General features: G+C 46.2%; 1 protein-coding gene across 2 annotated transcripts in view; it reads left to right on the forward strand.

Annotated features, from left to right (window-relative positions):
- Nucleotides 1–16,781, forward strand: part of DNM2 (dynamin 2) — a 256,519-nt gene that overhangs the window by 214,316 nt on the left and 25,422 nt on the right. The window contains exons 18-20 of one of the 2 annotated variants that reach the window (XM_082254568.1): nucleotides 3,634–3,869; nucleotides 3,969–4,217; nucleotides 12,631–12,986. In XM_082254568.1, coding sequence (XP_082110694.1) covers nucleotides 3,634–3,869; nucleotides 3,969–4,217; nucleotides 12,631–12,700 — 555 coding nt within the window. In that variant the 3' untranslated portion in view covers nucleotides 12,701–12,986. Of the gene's footprint in view, nucleotides 1–3,633; nucleotides 3,870–3,968; nucleotides 4,218–12,630; nucleotides 12,987–16,781 lie in introns of those variants that run through there. The other variant, XM_082254569.1, reaches the window with a different exon arrangement.

Here is a 16,781-nt window from a genome sequence, read left to right on the forward strand (position 1 = left end):
TTGGGACGTCCCAATGGTTAAGAACTGGGTTTTTGACTTACTGTAACTTCCTTTTCGCTGAAGTCATTGACAGATGCAGCACCCGCCCCTCTCTGAGTTGGGTTGGGGTTTTTTTTTCGGACGCTGCTTGCAACAAGAATGCCTATAGCAGAGTGAGTGGTTGTATATATACCCTCAGGGACTGCCCCATAGGCATGGTAAATATTTTTTCTGCCTAGTGTCCTACACCTGTAGGGGGCAGCATAACCCAATGGTTAAGAATTTGGAGCTGCGTCTGTCAATGAACTTCAGAGAAAAGGATTTTGCGGCAAGTCAAAAATCCAGTTTTCTCTTTTGTTCATTGACGAACACAGCTCCTGTCATTCTTGACCAACCAACCATCCTTGCACTGACGGCGGTCCTGGAGTCCCTTTTGTCCTAGGCGAAGGGCTAGCAAAAAGTGCCCCCTGTCTTCCGCTACCTCATCTGTCTCATCGAATCCTGAATCTGATTCAGCAGACGTGGGTCACCCTTCTGGGTCTGCGACCACGTGCCTGGAATCCTCTAAAAGTGAGGATGATTCCTCCACGTCTGAGACCACGCATGAAAGGGCGCTGGTGGATGCACTGATGGTATCTGTGTGTGTGTGTGTGTGTGTGTGTGTGTGTGTGTGTGTGAGACCCCGAAGATGGAGGACGAAGCTGTGACAGAGGCGCAGGTACCCTTTTGCACTCACAAGCCATCTAGAGTGGCCAAGGTGTTTCCTTTCCCTGTTTATTTTAAAAGAATTGTCGCTAAAGAGTGGGGACTACGAGGAGTCCCTTAAGTGGACTATGCCACTGGTGGTGGACCCTCCAGTTTCCAGATTAAACAAGTCAACCATGATTCTGGTTGAAGAGTCCCCCGCCTTTGAGGACCCGGCTGACCGGAAAGGCGGAGGCTGACCGGAAAGGTGGAGGCTGTGGCCCGCACTATGTGTACACCTTAGCAGGTTCGGCAATGAGGTCGGTATTTACCATTGCCCTGGTGTTGCAAGCTCTGACCGAGTAGGCCAAGTTCATACGCCATGACCTGGAGGGAGAACAGCTCCCCCTGCCTTTGCTGAGCTGGTGGACTCAGTAGATCAGGAGTTTTTGAAATGCTCAGACCAGCCCATCTTGCACCAACAACCATGCCACGTTCAAAGTAATTTAAATCCCCTTTCTTCCCCATTCTGATGCTCGGTTTGAACTTGTCTTCACCATGTCTAGATGGTTAAACCATCATGCTACCATGTGATTTGGCTAGTTTAGCAATTTGTGTTACCAAGCAATTGAACAGGTGTACCTAATAAAGTGGCCAGGGAGTGAATATTCCTTCTAGCATATCTTAATTTGCCTACAGGTCCATTTTAACAGCATAGAACATATTCATTTTATGCTCCTAACTAACCTAACATCTTGTTGCCTGTCGCTACATCTGCAACAAATTTGAAGAAGGCTGCTGCAAATGTGACTGCCAATGAGTGGTTTTATTGCACAGTAGCTTGGGAATAAAATCCTACAGTACAAATGGTCCCTGCTAGGGATAGACCGATTATCGGCAAGGCAGATATGCACTTTTCCCGATGTATCGGTATCGGCCCCGGAACTGGCCGATATTGCCGCTATTTTTGACGTCATTCTGCCTTCTTAGGCCGCCTTCCTCGCCTTGGACAGCCTCATCTGGAGTCGGGACTAGTCTCGCAGGAGTGTATCACAGCCATACACCCACCCACAGCTGCCGGGTGCCAGCCAGCCACCCAGCACAGGATGCCAGCAAGCCAACCATTAAGCATTAAACAAAAATGACTATGTTCAGTACCAGATTTGTGTCAAAAATTGTCTTTATTGTTCAAAACTTTAAATGTACAAAATATCGGCTCATACCGGCCGATACCGATATGCCGTAACCAAAATATCGGTATCGGTCAATCCCTAGTCCCTGCCCCCACCTATGGCTTTTGCAGCAAGGAGCACTGGAAGATCAAGGCATGTCAAACAAAACCAAGAAAATTTCAAAGCTCAAACTTACCAACCAGCTTGCAACCAACCGAATTATCCTGTCACCAATATGCGTTTTTAAAAACTGGGGTTTAGTCTGCACACATTTGCAAATGCATGCATAAGCTGCAGAGCACCTTCAAGGCAACCCATTTTCTGTAGTCCTAACCCTAAATTTGGGGTGCTTTTGACAGGGCTCTTTAACTTATGCATGTATTTGCAAGTGTGTGCAGACTAAACCCCTGTTTTTAACGCTTATTGTTAGACCAGATCATTTGGTTGGTTGGTTGGTTGCAGGCTGGTCGGTAAGTTAAGTTTGGAAACTTTCTTGATTTTGTTTAAAATCCTGTATGTAGCCCAGACCTAGTCAAAGAACTGTGGTCACATAGTTGACTACCATCTAAAAATGCATGCATCACCGAAAAGTTGCATAAAGACAATGTGCAGTAATGTGGGCCACCAGTGTGCTATTGCTACAGTAGATTGGTTTGTTATGTATGATGTTACATGAACACTGTATGCTGTGATATCCTGCTATGACACCCCTCATATACAGTAAGAAAAAAAAAATGCACTTGAGCTATAGTGCACCACAATGTACAGATGTAAAAGTGCTTTGTGGTGTACTGTGTGGGGGAAACAAAATATTGCAGGTTTGTTTTTTGCTTATTTTGAGCCCACACAAGGTGTGCAATATTAAGTGCTCGTGTTCCCACATGTTAAAGTGTGTATGACCCTCATTTTTTTTGCAGTGACCCTTTTTAGCTCTTTATTTTGTAGCGTGGCAACAGAACAGTTTCCATCCACAAAACATACCTTGCTAAAGGGTTGTGAATTTGTGGAACAGTAGGTACTATGTGTATTCAAGCACACCTGATATATTTAGAATTATTTGTTTATTTTGTTCATTATGTGTTCAACTTAAATCATAACCACCAGGTGAGGCTGTAATCAAGAGAATTAGTTGCACTGGCTCTATTCTGTATAGCTGGGTATTATTTACATGAACCTAAACATTACTTTGACCACCACTTAGGTGAGGGTCAGTACTCAGTCAGGCTCTGCTGCATGCACAAGTGCTGTCGAGGAACATGTTGACAGGAGAAGGTTGACCTCATCTGTTTGCTGTTGCTTTTTGATTGTCCATTTACAGGCTGGAAGGGGACCAAGCTGCATTGCTTTACTGCAGTAGATAAGAAGCTAGGTCACCAGACTGGCTGTGCTGTTTTACAGAGCTGTGTCCTTTTCAGACTTGCAAAATTTCAAGTCATTTGGCAGGTGGTAAAACAGCTTTCATTTAAAACAGACAGCTAAATAAATAGCCAGCCAATGGATTTGTAATTCTGTTCTGTCAGTTTTATTACTAATTTTCTCACACTGAACAGCCAGGCTATTGATTGTTATTTTATGGTTCTACTGTACAGATTCCTATGTTTTCCCATTTGGCTCCTGCCAGCCATATTAAACAATTTGACAGCATAATCACACTGTAGACTTATTTCTCATTGAAAAATCAATGACCTAGTAAGCTCCAAAGCTAAACCAGGAGAAAATGAAGCCCTCTATTTGGCTTGGTAGTTAGGTGTGCGAATCACAAGAGCAAATTAACAGATTTTCACTTTTTTTCCTATAGACGAATGAGTTCATTCACTCGGAGTTGCTGGCGTATCTCTACTCATCCACTGACCAGAACAGTTTAATGGAGGAGTCAGCGGACCAGGCTCAGAGGCGAGATGAAATGCTCAGAATGTATCATGCACTGAAGGAGGCTCTGAACATTATCGGGGATATTACCACTAGCACCATCACCACCCCGGTCCCTCCTCCAGTGGATGACACCTGGCTGCAGAATTCCAGCAGTGGCCATAGGTTGGTACAGTACTGTCCAGTGTCATTTATGTAAAAATGGATTTTCGCTTTCTTGAGGAATAAATCTCGTTAAATATTTGTTTTTCTTTTTCTTTTCAGCCCAAATGTGCAGCGGAGGCCAGTTTCTAACTTCATGCCTCCCAGCCGTCCTCCTGCTGTCCGTGGCCCCACACCAGGCCCCCCTCTCATACCTGTGCCTGCAGGAGGTTCTGCTTACCCTCCAATCCCTTCTCGCCCTGGCCCAGCGGGGCCATTCCCTGCTGCTAACAATGACCCTTTTTCTGCACCTCCACAGATTCCATCCCGACCTGCTCGTATCCCACCAGGTGTACCGCCCGGTGTGCCCAGGTAAGGACCATGATCTACTGCATGTTGCTCAGCGGACTATCAGTGCATGATAAATCTAAATTACTACATTAATTATTTTTACATACTTGATAGCTATGTGTATCTGTAGATGAATGATCTGCACAAGAGAATATCTTTCCGGTCACTACAATGTAACGGGACTATGGGAAACAAACCAATACTTATATTTACTTGTCATGTGGCAGGGCTAGACAAGGATAGTAACAATAATTGAAGCTGCTAAGCTTAATTTTTTTTCTTTTCAAAGTCTCTTTACACTCAGAATCTTTAGAATATGTGCTACCTGAATGCTGAGCTGTTATCAGGAAGAGCACTAAAACACCCTGATAGTAAGAGCTTGACCACTTTCCTTAAACGCATTCCTATTGGCTATTTAGGCAGCCTATCCTACTGGCAGGAATGGGCCAGTAGGATTATGTAGAGGCATCTCACTTTGCCCATCTAACTTTGCCATTTTTTTATTGGAAAATGTTCTCTTTTATTATTTTCAAATGTCGCTTTAAGCAGAATACATGCCATTCTTTGGACATGCAAATACAAATTCTTAAAGTGGAAGTTTAGTCAAAACCCCACTATTTCTAAACCTACACTCTGCCACATTCTACGCCTAATCTATCTAGCTCTGTAAAGAAAAAAATCACTGTACTTGACTATTTTGCAGCTACTCTGGTCCTGGTCCGGTCCCAGGCGGAGCTGTCAGCAGTGGCTTCAGTGTGCAGGAGAGGTTCTATGGGGGATGTCCCTTCCAAGGCATTCAGTCATTTGCTTTCTCCTGCACACAGCACCAGCTGCTGAAGACCAGACTGTAGCAGCTGCAGAATAGGTAAATATAGCAACTTTTTTTTTTTTTTTTCGTTCATTGACGGACAGAACCAAGTTCTTGCTGGGATTTCTGGTCCTGGCGATTTCTCTTTTTTTAAATGGAATTTTTTTCCTATCTTTGTTAATTTGTTCCTGTGAGAATCTACAATCGACGGACTGGATAATCTAGATCCAGAGGGTCCCCCCAATCTGCCTCAGGCCTGCGCTAGTTCAGCGGCAACATAGCCCCTCTAGACGAGGGGCTGGACTGCGAGTTAAACGTCTCCCGAGGACGCGTACGAACTGGCCTCGGCCTGAGTTGCAGCGTTTCTTTTGGCCGTCAGCATCCACATTACGGTGTTGTCTCTGGCCTCCCTGGTGGAGATGAAGCCCGCCTGGTCTAGATGGACCAGGTCTGGTAAAAGGGGCTGGAGTCTGGAAGCGAGTAGTTTCGTAAAGAGCTTCAGATCGGCGTTTAACAACGAAATTGGCCGGTAGCTCCCACACGCCGAGGGGTCCTACCCCTCCTTGGGTATAACCGATGTGTGCCAGCAGAGAATCGGTATGGAATGTGGAAGATTGGCCAATCCCGTTAAACAGTTTTAGCATATGGGGGAGAAGCTGGTGCTGGAGCTGTTGGTAATACATGACAGTAAAGCCATCCAGGCCGGGGGCCTTCTCTCTTTTTGCTAGCTTAATGGCAAAGGACGGTTCCTCTGGGGTAAACTCCTCCTCGAGGGCATCCCTCGCCGGCAACGGGAATCTCGTAAGAGGGACCGAGTCGAGGTAAGACCGGACGGCTTCCGCGTGTGAGGGCTCCTGGGGAAGGTGGTAAAGATCCGAATAGAAATCCCTAAACCGTTGGGATATCTCTAAGGGGAGATGTAGTTTACGGCCTCCAACACCCGTTACGAAGGGAACATAAGAAGAGGCCTGCTAGTCTCTTAGGGCTTTAGCTAGCACTCGTCCACACTTGTCACCGGATTCGTAGTGTGTACGCTTACAACGCTGGAGGGCTGCCTTCACCCGGTATTTCAACAGGTCCGCCACCTGGTTCCGGAGTTTGGTCAGCTCGGCACCAACAGAGACGTCTAGGCGCCGCTTGTGTTGTCCCTCCAGTTGGGCTATGTCCTCCAGGAGCTTAGTCAGTTGCCTCTCCCTGTCCCTCTTAATTCTCGCCCCAGCACCCACATTACAATGGAGCGGTTTTCTGTCAGGAGCGGTGCCGACCTTGTTCCTGGTATGGTAAGTAGCTGCCCCCTCTTCCCCTGGAGGGTTTCGGGTGGATATGGCCCCTCCCTGGGGCGGTGGGATCCCCGGGTTCCCCCCCCAGCCCCTCTAAAATTTTGGTGGTTACTGTGGGTCTTTCAGCCCCCCCCCCCCCCCCCCCAGAGTGAGCTCATGAGCTGGCTGTTGCCACATGCTCTTAAGGGGAGGTTTTTTGGAGTTGCTGCTGACTGTTTTTCCTGGTGCACAACGGGGGGGGGGGGGGTTGTGAGCAGGCTTTGCTGCCACCCCGGGGGGGTGTGACTGGGGCAGAGATGTCCTCTGGGTTCCCTGTGGCGATTGTTGGGCTGGGGGAGCGGATAGTACTTCTATACGGATCCGCCCAAAAATTTAGGCCGCGGCTTTGCGGCCTATTGAAAACTATGTGAGGGAGGCTGAAGCCGCTGCCTCCTGTTTGGGCATCCACCCTCCCTTCCGCTGCCCCTGGATGGTTGGCTCCGCTGGGGCTTGCGTCCAAGAGGCTGAGCGCCTACAAAACTTTAAGGTGCAGCCGAGTCACGCGCAACTGTTGGGGGGCAGCCCCAGTGCATTTAGCTGAAGCCCCCACTCTTCCTTTGGTCATCTGCTGGGCTGGGATCCGTGCACTTACGGGTGAGCCTCAGAAAATTTAGGCCATGGCTTGCAGCCCTCTAGGCCATGTGGTCAGCTTGGCGCCTCCCTTGGGTAGCGCTATGGGGGCGCTTTATTTTTTAAAGACTTGCCACCATTATTGTGTGGGGCACCTGCCCCTTTTTAGCTCTGCGGGACCATCAGGGTACCCTGCCTGTGCCTGCGCATCACGGTTGGCAGCCCCGTTTTTAAGGTGCCATTTCCTATTATGCCTTCTATGGAGGGCGACTCCATTGTTTTTTTTTTTTTTTTCTTTTGCAGGGTCCAGCAGGTGGTCAATTTGTGGGCCCTTAGTCAGCGTCCCCTTTGCGGGATCGCAGTTGGCAGCCTTCCCTAATTAGGTTTTCCGGGTGAGCATAGTATATAGTGACCCTGCTGGGTCCTGCGTCCACGCACCCTGAGTGCTCAGATAGTGAGGATGATTCCTCTGCTCCTCTAGCCGCGCATGAAAAGGCGCTAGTGGATGCACGGTTTGTGTCAATGTGTGACACTTTAATAATGGAGGTTGCGGCTGACGCTGCGTCAGATGCGCCGGTCCCTTTTGGCTCCCATAGGCCCTCCAAAGCAGGGAAGGTGTTCCTTTTTCTGCTTACTTTGACAACATTGTCACAAAACAGTGTGGTTGTCCAAAATGCGGTGGTCCCCAAGTGCTTTTTGCTTGCGGTGTCCTTATGAGGATTAACTGCGTTTTTAAAGGTGGACGGTCCTACCTGTAGTGGACTCGTCGGTTTCCAGGTTAAATAAAGCTACCTTCACTCTGGCTGAGGAGTCCCAGGCCTTTAAATATCCAGCTGATAGGAGGGCGGAGGCTGTCGCCCACCATATGTTAGCTGTGGCTGGTTGGGCACTTAGGTCAGTATTTACTATTGCCCTGGTGTCGCAAGTTTTAACCGAGTGGGCTAAACTTTTACACTGGGACCTGGAAGGGAAACGGCTTCCCCCCCCCCCATCTTGCGGAGTTGGCGGATCCTTTTTGGATGCGGCTCCTTTGATTTCTAGGCTGTCTGTATCAGCAGTGGTCCTTTGGAGTATTATCTGGCTGGAATACTGGTCTTCCAAGAAGGCCTTATCTGATCTCCCCCTTGTGGGGGATTGCCTTTTTAGAGCTTCCTTGGATGACCTAGTGTCTCACAGGTGGGAAGAGTACTCTTCTTCCGCAGGCTACCAAGGGCAAGGAGCCCCGTCATAGACATGGGCCGTTCTCCTCGGCTCATAGTTTTTTTTCGTCCTTCAGGGTCTCAAGACAAAGAATCAAGAGTCAGGGCCTCCACCGGAGGTTCCAAGAGGACCTGGTCTTACAACTCACGAGCGGGCTCTTCCAGACATGCGGACAAGGCTGCCTCTACAGGAAGGGATGCCCTCACCCGTATCTGGGGTGAGATCTTCGCTGGTTTCCAGATCCATGGACCTCCCTTGTATAGGACACGTGGGTCCAAGAAATTATTCAGTCAGGCTTGGAGTTCAGTCTTCTCTTTGGGCAAGGTTCTTCCCTTCCAACCTGCACTTCTCCCCAGATCACTTACAGGTCTCTTTGGGGTAGTGCAAGACTTGTTCCGATTTTGGAAAGTTTTTAGGGGTTTTTACTCAAACCTGTTTAGTTCCCAGGAAGGAAGGCAAAGCACGTCCAATTCTTGACCACAAGGCACTAAACTGCTTGTTCGAGTACAGAATTTCTGCGTGAAGTCCATTCACACTGTAGTGGCGTCCCTACGTCAGGGGGGATTTCTTCTCGCTTCTTTCGACATCAAGGACGCCTACCAGCACCTTCTAATATTTGCCAGCCACCAACGCTTCCTCCGTTTTGCCAGAGTATAGTGGTACCTGGACGATCTTCTGCGAGCAAAGTATCCGACTGCTCTGATGGACAAATGCAGATTGCTCTGCGAACTCTGAGGGAGTTTGGTTGGATTCTGAACCTTCAGGAGTCTGCTTTGGGCCTGATGGTGTCCACACTTGAGGCGGTCTGTTTGCACAGTTCCACACAAGATCTCTGCTAAAGGGATTCTGGTGAAATGGGACAAGGATCCACGGTCTCTAGAGGGGGCTTCATTCTCTGGCACTAGGGGAAAATCCTTTCTCCCCCTGTACTGGACAGGTGTCGCCACGGATGCCAGCCTGTCCGGGCAGGGAGGCGTCCTCAGCACAGATGTGCTCGGGGGTCTGGACTCCAGACTGCCGATTAATGTTCTGGAAATCCGAGTGATCAGCCTTTGTCTGGCTCATTGGACAATTTGTCTTTAGGGGTTCATCCTAGCTCCTTCTCGGTGGATCAGATCTAAATCTTCCTTCAACGGGGGGTTGCCATCAAGACCCAGGTATCGGCTTTGGCGGTCTTTTTCCAATGACCTTTGGCCTCACACTACCTGGTGTGTACCTTTTTTCTTCAGGGTGTCCGACATTTGGTTCCTTCAGTGCGGGCTCTGTTGCCGCCATGGGATCTTAATGTGGTGCTTTTAGCTCTACAGAAGCCTCGCTTTGAAAATATTTGGGAGGTTTCCCTGCTTGCGTTGCCCCAGAAGGTGGCCGTTTTTTTTTGGTGGCTATCACCTCTGCGGGCAGGGTGTCGGAACTGGCGGCATTATCCTGTCGCTCACATTATTGGTGATTCACAAGGATAAGGGGGTGCTTCGTCACTGTCCGTCATTCCTTCCTAAGGTGGTCTCTGTCATTTGAATGGAGACATTGTATTGTCTTCTGTCTCCCAGGCAAAACATCCAAAGGAAATTGCCTTGCATGCCTTGGATGTGGCCAGGGCAATTAGGGTTATCTGGCAGTTACGGAGTCTTTTAGGAAGTCAGACTTTGTGCTCACAGACAGATCTCACAAAGGGTTGTCCGTTTCTGCAACCATTTCCAGATGGATCAGACAGATGGTGGTTCAGGCCTATTGCATCAGGGGTCGGGTCCCTCCTTTCCCTGTCAGAGAGCTCTACTAGGGCACTTAGTGTCTCCTGGGCTTCCGTCATTGAGCATCAGTGACGCAGGTTTGCAAGGCTGCCACCTGGTCTTCGGTGGACACTTTTACAAATTCTTTTTGAAGTGGATATTTTGGCATCCACGGATGCTTCTTTTGGCCGCAAGGTTTTGCAGGCTGCTGCTTGGAGGACCTGGTCCTCTTTGAAGGTGTGTTTTTTTTTTTTTTTTTTTTTTTTTTTTTTTTCCAGATGAGCGCCAGTTGTTTATGGTTGAGCTCAATGTTACCTGGTTAGCCTTGGGAATTTTTTTCAGCTTTTTTCCCCACCTCTCATGTTTAACACTGCTTTGGGACATCCCAATGATTAAAAAGAATCAGGAGCTGTGTCCGTTAATGAGTATCAGCGAAATGGATTTTACGGTAAGTCAAAAATCCCATTTCTTCTTTACAGGGCTAGATAGATTAGGCTTAGAATGTGGCAGAGAGTAGGTTTAGCATTTAGGTTTTTACTAGGACACGGCGCGACCCAGATCTCAGCTGATCGCAGCTGGTTACATGTAAATGCAGATCGCAGCTGGTTTACATGTAAATGCAGAAGTGCCGTTTATCGGCTCTCCTTGCCTCACTCTGATAGTGTGTGGCGAGGAGAGCCAATCAGTGGCATCTCCTCGCAGGGAAGATGCCCATTAATGATGCCGATCAGTGCAGCATATAAGTGCCGCCCATCAGTGCGGCGTATTGGTGCCGCCTCATCAGTGCCCTTCAGTGCCGCCTCATCAGTGAAGGAGAAAAATTACTTATTTAAAAAATTTACTGACAGAAGCGAAGAAACTTATTTTTTTTTTCCAAGTTTCGTTATTTTTACTAAAAAAAAAAAAAACTCTTCAGTGATTAAATACCATCAAAAGAAAGCTCGATTTGTGTAAAAAAAAAAAAAAGATAAAATTTTAGTTTGGGTACAGTGTTGCATTACCTCGCAATTGTCATTCAAAGTGTAAGAGTGATGAAATCTGAAAATTGGCATGGGCAGGAATGGGGTGAAAGTACACAGTAGGCAGGCAAGTGGTTAGGAAGGAGTAGTATTGACCTCTTTAGCTGCAGGCACTGTGGAGCAATTCATTCTTAACGTTCATAGGAGCTCTCTGCTCTACCCATACCCTAAGCGCCTGCTCTGTGTATAAATTAGTGATTTAGTAGACTGGTAACCTTTTAAGTCACTGCAGGGAAGGAGAGCAGGGGAAGCCTAATGAGTCCCTGATGGTAGGGGGATTGGAGCTACTAAGCAACTGCTGGTAGCGGCAGAAAGGCGAGCTTGGCTGCAGAGTCATTGCTGGCAGTGGGAGAGCTAAGCTGCAGAGTCACTGCTCAGAAGGGGGAGCAGGGAATGCTGAGCAGGGGAGCTGAGCTATTGCTGGGAAGGGAGGAGCGGGGCCAGCTATGCTGCAAAGTCACTGCTGGGAGAATAGAGCAGGGTAAGCTGAGCTGCCAAGTCTGCCTGGAGAAGGGAGCAAGGTAAGTTAAGTTGCCCAGTCTCTACTCTAAGGGGGTAGCAGTGCAGCCTAAGCTTCCAAGTTATTGTGGGGAAGTGGAGCAGGGAGAGTTGAGCTACTTAAATAAAAGTGCGTTCTGTATACTTGGAGGATGAGTTGCTGTAAGGGGCATAGGTTTCTGCATAGCGTTTATAAGTATATATTTGCACAGTACTCAAGCTATGCTTACACAGTAGTACTGTGCTTAAGGTGATTCCAAAGGCTGAAGGTTTTTTACCTTCATGCATTCAGACTAGAACAGCCTAACCCCCCTGCAAGCATGCTGGGAATAGAATGACCCTTGCTCTCTGTATAAAAGCAATGTTATCTCTAAGGATAGCAAACTAACCCCCCCCCCCCCCCCCTGCGAAGTAGGGCCTGTGCCTCCACCCTCAACAAAGCTCATGCTACCTAATGATTAGTGAACTGTGACTGTGGTTGCTTTCTAAAGAAATTAAACTGTAAGACTCTACCAGTGTCCTACCTCAGTTGCCACTGCCATCTCACCCCAAAACGGCACTGCGATCTCTCCCTAAAACGGAAACAAAATATTTAGGTGGACTTGTCCAAATAAACGAAATGGCTCCTTCTGCTGTCATATTGGACCCCATATGTGATCACTGTTCTGGAAAGGGGGTTGTCTGTGTTGTATGTAGGGACCAAACAGAGCTTTGCTTTCATTTTGTAACATGCACTAATAAAATAGGGTGTGGTTGCTTTGTGGGTTTTTTTTTTCTTACTCATATTTTATAGCTTGCATAACAGGTGCTTATGTTGTGCAGATCCTCCATCTGCAGAGATACACTTGACCTCAGGTTTCTTAGACAAGTTCTCTGTGTTGGTCCCAGTCACCCATCAGATTCAGACATTCATGTTCCTATTGTCAGTGGAATCTGAACACTTTAGTCTGATTGATGGCTGTGGCCAAGCCAGGCAGTTTTTTTGGATTCTGCATGAGGCTCCCTGTTTTTGTAATATATCTGCAGAGGTAGCAGCATTACAAATGGCTGCATAAGAAATCGGTGATGTTGTAATTAACATTCAAATGGCTGTACTGATTATATAGAATATAAAAAGTGCTAACATGAATGAGCATGATAAATAATACAGCTTATGACTTTTGGAAACATTGACACTGCTGCAATTGGACTTTTTTTTTTTTTTCTTTTTAATTATGTGGCTCCTACTCATAACTCAGTTTCAATGCCTTTTTTTAAAACCATTGTTTCTCTCGCCCTTTCTTCCTTTTTCAGCCGGAGACCACCCGCCGCCCCAAACCGGCCCACCATAATCCGACCTGCAGAGCCCTCCTTACTAGACTAAGCATCGGGACGGGCTCCTGGGGCGTAAGCGAGACATAAAGGCTTTGTCGGAAAGAGGGATTATAAGCTGGGTGTCAGTCTCCGTTATCAAAGACGTCGTGCCCACCCAGCCGTGTAATCTGTCCGTGTTGTTGTTGACCAGTCCTATAGAAATAGACTTTCTCCATCTCATGAAATCCATTAGGTTGATCAAACTTTTAATGGTGCATGTTAGCCTTCCACCTGATTAGATTTCTGAACTGGAACCTAAAGCGAGGGAAAGGAAGAGACTATTTCTGTTCCGTCAAGCTGTTCCCTGGTAGGTGTCCGAAATGGCCATCACCTTCCTTTTAAAAAATGCAGAATAATTGCTAAATTCATCTCTGTACCAACAAAGATACAATAACTGGCTGACACCTTCCCTCATAAACCTAGAAAGCTGTTTTTTACTCCAAAGCCACAAACCTCATTTTTCCCTCAGCATGGCCACTTGCCTAATAGAATAGATGCAAAATGGCTGCTAAATGAGCCTAATTATCACTGAAGAGCCTCCAATGCAAAATGGCTGCCCCCCTCCTGCTGCAGCCAATGAAAATGCTAATTATTTAAAAAAAATGGATTAACTGAGTGCAAAAGTCTATTTCTATCACAGTAGCTTTTGGTCCGAATTATAACAGATGAGAAGACATACAGGGTTTTTCTGTCGGGTTGGAAAAAAACACCCTGTTTCATGGAAGATAATGATAGCGTGACATCAAGCGTGTGTAATATACAGACATCCAGTCTGTGCTGGATTCCTGGCCCCCTCTATTTAACCGTTGGAGTATTTAAGCCCTTTCCGCATATTCCACATGTGGAACTGACTCGTCCTAATGAAATTTATGTACAGTTTTTTTTTGGACCTTCGAGATAAAATTTGCATTAATTTTCATATATATTTAACAGTCTATAAAAACCTATATCCTGTGAGATTTTTTTTCTTTTTTTTTTTTTCCTACCAAATTAGTTTTTATTCTCTTCAAATCAGTGCCTTTTATGCTTACGGGTGGGGTAGAGGACTGTGGGATTGTGTGAATGGAAGAAAACCAACATGATTTGGAACAACCCAAGAAAGCATTACTTACACAAGTCCAGACAAACTGCAAACCTGCTAAAGGAACTACTGGAACAAGTAGAACTGACAAGCTGTACTAGAAGCAGGAGGGTGTATCAGTGGTAGTGGAATTTAAGGTCCTGTTTTGCATGAGTGCTGGCAAGTTGAATTACATGTTGGCTTTTTACATCTCAGTGACTTTAATGACAAAATATCTACACCGCAATGGCTGTGGCTGCTGCAAATTGATGGCGTCACAGGATTCACCTTAGTATGGACATATGGCTACTGCCCTGTTTTTGAGGGTGCAGACTCCAGGTCTTTAATCTTATCCCAGTTTTACTGACCTAGAACAAGACTATGGGGTTTATTTACTAAAGGCAAATCCACTGTGCACTACTAGTGCACTGCAAGTGCGCTTGTAAGTGCATTACTGTAGATCTAAGGGAAAGTTCTGCTAATTTCTATCATCCAATCACGTGCAAGCTAAAATGCTGTTTATTATTTTACTTGCATGTCCCCCTCGGCTCTACAGCGACTGCACTGCCAAGTGCACTTGCAGTGCAAAGTGGATTTGCCTTTAGTAAATAAACCCCTATGTCTGGTAAAGTGTTGATGTGCACCTTCAAACACAAGTCAGCAATGACAGCTAAAGATAAGTCTAACCACCTCGGCCCCAGCTTCTGGGAGGCGCAGGTAAATGGCACCTCTGACTTCTGGATAGGTGGGCAGTTAAAATCCTGTGAGAATGCATTGCAGTCCATTTTCGTAGGATTTTGAGTGACCAGGAGATGGTAAAGGGCGGTAATATCACCCACACCTTCTGGAAGCCAGGATCGAGGTACATCCTTTTGTTTTTTTTCTTGTAAAATTGTAAAAGTTGTTTGGCTGTAGGGGGCTGGTAGGGATGCACACCTTCCAAATGCACAGAAGGTCCACTTTAAAGCAGGCCTATAGCAGAATAAAGCCCAGTTCCAACCAAAACATTTGTATTTAATGTTGGACAAAGACTTTTATTGCTGTCCGTGCACTCCTGTCCTAGCAGCAACCTCTCTCGATTCTTGTACTGGCGTTACAGGGAGAAGATGTTGGATTAAAAAAAAAAAAAAAAAACTCCAATAGGATGAAAGAAATGAAGCCAGTCACAAATGTTACCTCTTCCCCCAAGTCTACCTAAAACTTGGGGAAGAAAATAAAAATTTGCTGGAGTTGAGCTTTATAATCCATCTACCTTCTTGCTCTTCAGCTATCTAACAATTCAGCTATTAAAGCTCTGTTCACATTGGATTGTCAGCTTTGTTTGACCTTAAAGTGATATGAAAGTCTTAATTTTAAACCAAAACAAAAAAACATGTTATATGTACTTGCTCTTAGTATTGCTTTTGCGCAGCGCAGCCTAGATCCTCCTCTTCTCAAATCCCCCTGTTGGCGCTCCTGGCCCCTCCCTCCTGCTGAGTGCCCCCACAGCAAGCAGCTTGCTATGGGGGCACCCGAACTGAGCCGCTGATCCCGTGTGTCCATTCAGACACTGAGCTGTGGCTTGGCCCCCTCTCTCCCCTCATTGGCCCACTGACTTTAAGTAACAGAAGCGGGAGCCAATGGCACCCACTGCTGTCTCAGCCAATGAGGGAGAGTCTTCGGACAGCCAGGGCTCTCGTGCAACAGCGCTGGGTCGAGGTGGGGTTCAGGTATGTATGAAGAGGGGCTGCTGCACACAGAAGAATGCATTAAGATAAAAAAAAAAAAAACCTGCAAACCACTTTAACCGTTCACCTTATTTTTCCATCACCAAAAAATAAAAGGTACTTTTAAAACTATGTAGCAGAGCTTGGCATTCCTTTGCTTCTAAACTGTGAAATACATGCTAGGCCTTCTCTGTGCAGAGTTTTTCTTAGTTTCCTGGAAGACTTGCACGTTGGAGACTGGAGCTAGAGAGCTGTGGACTGGCCCTGTGTGTTTAATAATTTAGCTAGTTCAATACCTGTCTCAGGAAAGGGTGAGAGAATATTCTACAATGCTTTTATATCTACAGCCAGTTTACATTATAATACAGAAAAATGGAGGCATTTTTTGGAGGTGTCGAATTCTTTCTTCTTCTTTCTGATATTCAGAATGTTTCAGGGATTTAGATGTATGGGTCAAAAGAACTAGGGCATGTACATTCCAATCTAAAATCAGTGATTAAAGTGGACCTTGCATGGCAAACAGTAGGTCTGCTTTTTTTTTTTTTTGCCAGCCTTCTGGCTTTCTGGCAGGAACATTTCAAGGGAAAAGTCTGGGAGGAAAAAAAACACAAACACCACATCCAAGAACTGGTAAACTGCTTTATATTAAATGTTGGCTTTAGATGCATGAGGTCTGGATTTAAATATCTAGCTCAATTTTAGATGTCCTGTTCAAAGTCTTGCTAACAGGCAAGGTTACCTTAGAAAGTTGGATTTTAAAAATAAAATATAGTAAAACATATTCAGTATACTGCTGCAATAGATACACATTTCCCATGTTTTATACCAAAAAAAAAACAGAAAAATATCTGCCAGAAACCCTGTGAGTGCCTACATTTCTGTAGTCATTTTAACATAACTGGGGGAGTAATTCAAGGTACCCCATCAGGTAAACAGAATAAGCAAAGGACTTGTTGGCAAAAAGCATTTGTTGCTTACATGGCTTGGCTGGGCATTTTGAGGGCGAGATCAAATGGCTAAATGCAGTTTGTATGAATAACCATGAACTTCTTTGCCTGCCATATAATAGGGGGTGTTTTTTTTTAGCCAGTGATTTACACACTGCATTGCCCAATGGGTGACGCCACTATCTTTCCTGTTTCAGCCCTGCAACTTCCTGTGCCACTGCTCTGCTACCAGCCTGCTCACTGTATAGCAAATCCTCATCTTTACCATTACTATGTATTCAATATCCAGCGAGTAGGTATGTGCTAAAACTGGGAATAATGGTGTCACCTGCCTGTGACAAGCTTGTGTAAATCGCAAGACTGGCTGAACTGAACTAC

The sequence above is a fragment of the Pelophylax lessonae genome (assembly GCF_965119305.1).
Source record: "Pelophylax lessonae genome assembly, chromosome: 4".
Lineage (NCBI taxonomy): Eukaryota > Metazoa > Chordata > Amphibia > Anura > Ranidae > Pelophylax > Pelophylax lessonae.